The sequence below is a fragment of the Hoplias malabaricus genome, chromosome 1, assembly GCF_029633855.1.
Source record: "Hoplias malabaricus isolate fHopMal1 chromosome 1, fHopMal1.hap1, whole genome shotgun sequence".
Lineage (NCBI taxonomy): Eukaryota > Metazoa > Chordata > Actinopteri > Characiformes > Erythrinidae > Hoplias > Hoplias malabaricus.
In genome coordinates this window covers 44,113,371-44,120,974 of record NC_089800.1, presented here as the reverse complement: position 1 = coordinate 44,120,974, position 7,604 = coordinate 44,113,371, and the positions used below count along the sequence as shown (strand labels likewise).

The window sequence follows — 7,604 nt, the reverse complement described above, 5'->3', positions numbered from 1 at the left end:
TAAACACTGTGTCAATAAGATTAAAAATTGCATTATTTATATAATTATGGTTATATGATATATTTAAAGTGTCTTTCAATGTCGTGTCCATGTTTTACAGCATGTTATCATTGCAAATGAACAACAAATTAAAAGAAAATGCATGGTAGAAGTATCACTGTTACAATATAACCAATGGTTCACGTCAGACAGATTAATATCAGTCAAATCTTATCGCAGTATGCAAATAACCAACAAAGATCAACCAATCCTGAGGCAGAACTCGGAAAGGGGGCGGCGGGGGCGTGTCTAAGAGCGGACGGAGACGAAAACAGTAACTTCTCCCAGGCTTTATTCCTCCTCTCCGCTACTCCTCTCTCCTCTACTCTCCTCAGGACTAGCAAATTAAGCGGTTTACCTGCCCTTCTGAACACAAGCGCTTAACGACTGAAGAAACAACAGTCATCTAACGGCAAGTATCTGATTTTTATTTGCTAAATAGTTATTTCTATTGATATTTAAAGACATTGACTCCTGAAGGCGAGGGGAATGTTTGAGATGTCCAAATATAATCGTCAGTTAACGGTCATAATCAGCTGCTGTGACAGCACTCGGACTGTCAGGTGTATCACAGACGTTTTTTTTTATTGTAATAAAATGTGCTGTTGACTGTTTAGTTTAACTGCTAGCAATTAACCTTTATTAATTAGCGCAGTGAACTGAATATGACAATTGTATAAAAACAAAAACTGAGAGAAATTGCCTCAATTTGTAACCTACAAACGTCTTTTTAAGACTGTCCGTGTGGTGATGGTAAAAGAGTCAAGGCTGGGCGTGAGGGGTTTCTCTCTTCTAAGCGATGACACTGAGTGGTTAACTGTGGAAATCCGGGAATTGGATGATCTCCGGGACTGTGTTTAGTGATTACATAAGGAGAGAGAGAGGGAGAGAGAGAGAGAGAGAGAGAGAGAGAGAGAGAGAGAGAGAGAGAGAGAGAGAGGGAGAGAGAGAGAGAGAGAGAGAGAGGGAGAGAGAGAGAGAGAGAGAGAGGGAGAGAGAGAGAGAGAGAGAGGGGCATGTTCTGAAGGTCAGGCTGATATCATATCCTTCTCAAAACTCAGTTTAAAGACAGAGCCCTCTTTCAGACCTCACCTCAATAGACCATATTGTTGTGTGAAACTCTTTATCTCAGCAGTTGTTTTTTACCTCTATAAGTATTACAGTATTAGAATATATAAAAGAAAAATAAATATGTTTAGAAATGAAAAACAATTTCTTGTCTTCATTAGATTAAAACCATGTCGTATTACACCACTGAAGTACTGATTAGTAAAGCAAAGAGCTGGATTGTAACTACAAGTATTGGGTTTCATAAAGGTGAATCTTAAAATGGTAATGTTAACAAATTGACAGTAAGAAAATTGTTATACTTCAATTGGCAGGGATGAACTGAGAGTTTTTTTTGTGCAAGAGGGAAACCTTCATTTCCTTAGTAATATCAACTAATTACAGAGCATTGCAAAGCATTTAGGTACTGGGTACATGTCTCCACCATGTTTAAAAAGTTTATAAGAAAACATTTTTTATCAAAGGGATTAAAGAGGTGTACTTTAAATATATATTTTTAAATAAATTGCTGATACGTCTTGTATTATTCATTGCTGATAAGCTTGATAAATTCAGCAATACACCTCCTCCTTTCAGACCCAGTGCTAATTTGTTTTCAGTGAATACATGCTCCAGTATTTGATTTCCTAAAGGTATACGTTTGAAAGCCAGTTGAATTCAATTTAACACTCAGTCTATAATCTTGTCCGCAGCACTTTTCCCAGCCAAGTTACACACATGTTGCAAACCCATACAGAGTGCGTCATTGGACTGTCTAGTTAGTAAGCGGTGACTACTCAGATTTCCATTCAGAAAACATTTTTGCTTATGAAAGTCCTGAAGTTAAAAGTAAAACTACCCTGAGTTATGTTTTTATTTATGAGACCTGCGTGACTGTTGATGTGAAAAACTGAATATCTGGAGTTTCTTCAAAACAAATTGTAACTCAAAATACTTTATGTTTTATACTTAAGCCTGTTACCCCAGCTGAACACTAGATTCAACACTGGCACCTACACTGATAATAGTTTTCCAACGATAAATATACTACTCACAAATACTTTAAAATCCTGCTTCTTCCACTCCTGTTTGTTTTATTCCAACGTTAATATTTCATTCAAAAAGCTTCCTCCACTGATAAACAGCGTTTTCTCTCATGACCTTAGATTATTGTACTGTACTGTATGTAGCTTATGGTTTGTTTTCCTGACTACATCCAGGAACCCTCATTCTGTACCCTCATTCATAATTTCTTTATTTAGAGAACATAATTATACCTTAATCTATTGTAATTATAGATTTAAACATTTTTATTATTTTGTTTTTATTATTATTACACAGTTCTATAATGAAGCTTTCAAATATTCACCTCTGATTCTGGAGAAAATAATGTAATGTACCTTTAGGGAACAAAACTGGACTGTAAGCCCACTGTTGTACCTTTAAAGGTAGCTACACTGTTTGGACATTTGGTGACAATAATAAACCTGAACCATGCCTTTTTTTGAGACTGGAAACACAATAATACTTATAAAACTCAGCCTTGAAACATTTTAGTTAGTTGCCTGATGTTTATATATACCACATCAGCACCCCTTAGATTATGAAAACATATGGCCTGCTGAGCAAAACAGAGAGATAAAAAGACACCACTGTTTTGTGGCCAGTAACAAGAGCATTTTTCAAAAAAATCATTTTAACAGCAAGCTTGAAGTGTGTCTGGCTCCTCTTGGTGGCCACAAATTGGCCTCCAGCTGCTCTCCCTGAAGCAAAAAGAGGCTCTGGTAAAAGAGAATTACTTTAGAAATCTGCTTTAGCTGTTTGTTTGTCTTGAATGTCTACAATACAGTAAGTCAATAACTAAGTCCTCGTTCATCTCTTTTAAGTCAATGACAGATATTTTGAGCCTTTTAAATGTAGATTTGACAGTCTTTGTTCTAAACTAGTGACAATATCCCAACATTGTACTAAAAGGATACCTTACACACCATTATAAAATAACACACTAAGGATCAGATGAATGCCACTTGAGCACTTAAGTAAGGGAAACAGGTGTGAAGAATGTGGCCAATAGGATGAATTTGCATCCCACCAAATTTTCAAGATAAGTTAATAAATATCAGTGTACACAGTACACAGTAACAATGTAAAATTAGACACACGATGGTACGCAGTCGTATTCAGCTTTTATTTATATACTTTGAACTTGAACTTTATTTCTACCACTACCTGCTGACTTTACACATACTCTGTATTCTGCATTTTGTGTTTATGTACCTCAGTCCTAGCCTATTGTCTTCGTGTTTTGTCTATTTCACTGCACTGGAGATGGTAGCCTTAAGTGTTATTTAAAGTATGTATTAATAAGGTGGTGTTGTGTTTTTGTATAACTAGAATGGTTGTGCAAAGGAAATGGATAATGTTGAATCATTGGACTCACTGCATATTCAATAATAAAAATTATAAGACAAAAGCTGCTGGCTACACTGCGTATTTTGCGCAAGAGGGAAACTTCCCTTATGTAGTAATATCAACTAATTACAGAGCATGACATAGGCATACAGACTGTCATGGGACTATCCTGTGAATAAAAGGCGAGTGCTCAAAATGGGGAATTAATGACTTCAAAAGGATTAAGGAAACTCTTTGGAAGGGAGTATGAGTGTGTGGAAGGATGACACATTTCTGGAGCTGGATTTTCTTGCTGTGCTAAGATTTCTTTCTTTTCGTTTCTTATTATTTTATACATTGTTCAGAGATGTTTTTTTTTTTTTTATCTAAATTAGATGTCCCTTTTATGTAGAAAAGGAAAAAAAGACATTAATCATGCTCTCTTAACCAAGGCTAAAAATGAAATGTTGCATGAAGTGGTATCCCTCTCTTCTTTAATGTCTTCCCTTCTGGTGACAAATATACAAGCTCATGGGGTGGGTTCAGAGCACATATATAAAAAACATTTACACAACCAAGTCTTTTGGTGTCACCCTGTCCAAATGGCAACAAAACTCTAGCAATGCACAAAATGTTTGCAGGTATATGATTTGTGCCTCTATTTCTCAGTATTTGTGCTTTATGAGATTTTTTTTGAGTTCTTCTTTCTTAGTTGGAAGTAGTTAATGTTGTTTTCGTCTCTCTGTGTGTTTTACAGGCAGTAGCTTTCTGACGACACATTTTAAAACGTGCTGAGGAGTTCCTGTTCTCCAGGGAGCTGCAGACTTAGTGGCAGCCTGAAGATTCAGCTCCTTACAAGCAGCCAAAAATACCACAGAACAACAAAGAATTTGATACATCTGCCTCCTTTAGCTATGAAAGAATGCTGGCAGTGATCGTTTTCATAGCATCATCATTGTGAGCACCATCTGTGATATAATTTTTGATACTGGACACTGGAACAAACAGGGAGCACAAGAAAATTACCTTTCCCTATTGCTATCTATTTTTGGTGTGGGCAGATAAAAACTGGCGAATGCCTGGACAACTAATGTTCTCTTTCTAACTCCTTGGCCTACCAGCTACAATATCCCATCAGTAGTTGGCTTTCCTCTCTAAATTCTGGGAAACAGGATGCCAGCGAAGACGCCTATGTACTTGAAAACATCCACACCTAAGCGGGGCAAAAAGTTAAAACTGAGAGATGTCCTGTCTGGGGATATGATCAGCCCTCCACTGGGGGATGTACGCCACAGTGCTCATGTTGGCCCAGAGGGGGAGGGTGACATGTTTGGAGATGTTGGTTTCCTTCAAGGAAAACTGGACATGTTGCCTGCTCTAGCCAGACCACTCCATCCCCGCTCAAACAGCATAGACAGGCATCTGGACAACATGTTTGATGTAAACCCCAAAGGCTTAAACTACACCTATGACTCTCATGGAAGTTCCCACCACACTTCTCACCTCAAAAGCACCATTTCAATGCCTGTCTTCATTGCCCCTGAACAGCCTCCTCCTAAACCTCCTCGTCTACATTTAGAGGAGAATTCCTCCAATGATCAGCATCAGGAGCAGAACCACCAAAATCCAAATCAGAAAGAGCAACAAAACAACCATCACAACCAGCAGGAGCAGCAGAAGAAACACCACAGTCATCATCAACAACGTTCCATGTCTGTATGTGAAGAAGTAACAGGGCACTGTAGGGAACCCTGTAATGACCTCACAATTTCTGCCTCCATTCCCATCCTCAGACACCTGGTGCCCTCTGCTGGCTCTTTTTCTGAAGCCTCCTCAGATGACTCCCTGTCAGAGGGCTATGGGCCATTGGAACCAAGCAGAGGCCTCAGTCTGGACTCTGATGCAGGTCTGAGTAATGAAGATTTAAGGAGTGACCGGAGTGAGTCGCCCGCGGTCTCACCAGCACTCTCGCCTAGCATGTCTCACTCAGAGTCCCTCGTCGGTCTGGACCTGGACCTGGGGCCGTCCATTCTGGAGGATGTTCTCGGGATTATGGACCGTTACAAAACCATGGAGGAAAGATGTGAGCTGTGAGATGATGAACTCTTGATGTCCAGAGGTGTTCATTTCTGGCCTTAAAACGCTGGGGTCCAATCGCTGCTCAAGGAAGCAAAGTAATTTATGAACAGATTTCAGTTAACCCTGGAGACTGTGCCACATTATTGTTTATGATGAACTGGAGTAAGTTCTTACAGGACACGAACTTGACCCTCCCCCTTTAGACATTGTATTGAGGTTGTCCTTGCATGAACTTGAACTTTCCAAGTTCAGGGAAATTGTGGTTCTCTGCCGAGACGATAACAGGTTATGACTGGACAACTGCAGAGTAATAGGTCTCAACAAATGTTAGATTTCACAGGAGAAACAGAAACAGATAATATGACTGATTGATAAACAAAGGAGAGTGTTTATAACTGCATCTATGTTACAAGTCACATGAACTGGAGCGGCAGAATATTTAACTTTTTTTTGTATATTTTTTACTTCATTACATTCAAAATTAAAATGAAATATTATAGGATAAGGGACTAAGATTTTGTCTGCCTTACACAGACTGTAATTTGCAGTACACAAAGCAAAATCCATCGATGTAAATTTCAGATAGCTTACTTGTTACTTTCAGCACAATATGCTTGAAACTACTCACTGATCATGATCACTGTCTAGAAGTTATCTATGAATAAATTAAAGCTCATTGTTATGAGGGGCCCATTATATATTGGTGTGTTATACCACCATTACAGATATGTATTTTGAAATGTGAAATGTAACAAGATCATGTAAATAAAATGTTATGAACTCAATGCTTTGATTATTTTTTCATCTGTATTAACCAAAACACCACTACAAGTCCATCGTGTCCACACAGTCTACACAGGGCTGTTCCTTTCAAAGACTGAATACACCAGATCTAAAGTAGGAGAGATATGCATTTCAAATGAAGTGGCACTTAAAAGTGAAAAAACAATAAAAGCCAAGTCATTATTTTATTCTGGAGCCAATACAAAACTTAAACTTTGTAGCAAAGCGAAGGAATATAACATTTTTTTTATTATAAAACAAAGGTCAGTAAGAGGTCAAGGTTGAATTTAACTTCCCTCTAGCATCAGGGGAAGATGATCAGCTGAGGGGGAGAATTAAAACATTGAAACTGTAAATAAGTTATATGTACACATTTGTCAAAAACCAAACTTAAAGTCAGGAGCTAAATTACACAAAACACAGCATAAAACCAATGTAAAAAACGAGGCCTAAAATTCAGCCACGCACAGAGCATGATTTCTCAGTTCAGTCAGATAACTTTTAGCCCAGATTCTTGCTGAACTTTCTGTGAGAGAAGAATGTATGTATTTTTGACATTCTTAAAAAAACACGTAATTAAAAAACAACAAAAAAAATCCCACAATTTTATTAGCCATGCAAAAGAGACAGAACAGAACATCCCCGGACATGTTCTCTTTTTTAGACGTGAAAAAATGTCCGGGCGGAATTTCACAAACGTCCGGGATGTTGTTTTTCTAGAGCTTACATAGAATTTTGAGAAGCGTTTCGTTCACAAACTAGTCCCGCCCTCCCCTACTCCGATTGGTTCGCTTGAGTGAGAAGGGGGCGTGGTGAAGTAGCCTAAAATCTTCTGATTGGACGGTCTGACTGTAGAGCTACCGTTATCGGTCGATAACCTTCTCTGTAAACGTTTAATTGGTCAGTCTGCACGTCAGTAGTCGTCTATATATATATATATATATATATATATATATATATATATATATATATATATATATACTGTGATGTGGATTTAACTTTTAAATCATTCTCAGTATCCCCCTCCAAGGCTTCGCACCCACTGCGACCGCAGATAAGCGGTTACAGACAATGAATGAATAAATGAATGATCATTCTCAGTATATTTGCTGTTCTCAGATTGATTAGCCTGGTCTGACCAGGTTTGGTAGGCGGGCTTTTTACGACGAGACAATTGTTGATGGACAAGTAAACTATTCAATCAGAGCAGTGTTCAAAAAAACGTAACGCATCTCAGCCAATCAGAGTCGTGAATAGGAGGTAAC

At 38.2% G+C, this 7,604-nt stretch overlaps 1 protein-coding gene across 1 annotated transcript; it reads left to right on the top strand.

The window, feature by feature from the left end:
• Positions 1 to 333: 333 nt before the first annotated feature.
• Positions 334 to 6,291, top strand: zgc:154093 (uncharacterized protein LOC777623 homolog). The gene is made up of 2 exons (XM_066641118.1): positions 334 to 455; positions 4,239 to 6,291. Exon 2 carries the CDS (start codon positions 4,651 to 4,653, stop codon positions 5,569 to 5,571), a length of 921 nt encoding a protein of 306 aa, XP_066497215.1. The 5' UTR covers positions 334 to 455; positions 4,239 to 4,650; the 3' UTR covers positions 5,572 to 6,291.
• Positions 6,292 to 7,604: the final 1,313 nt, after the last annotated feature.

Coding starts and splice junctions, on each gene's coding strand:
- zgc:154093 (XM_066641118.1), top strand. CDS start 4,651: ATGCCAGCGAAGACGCCTATGTACTTGAAAACATCCACACCTAAGCGG.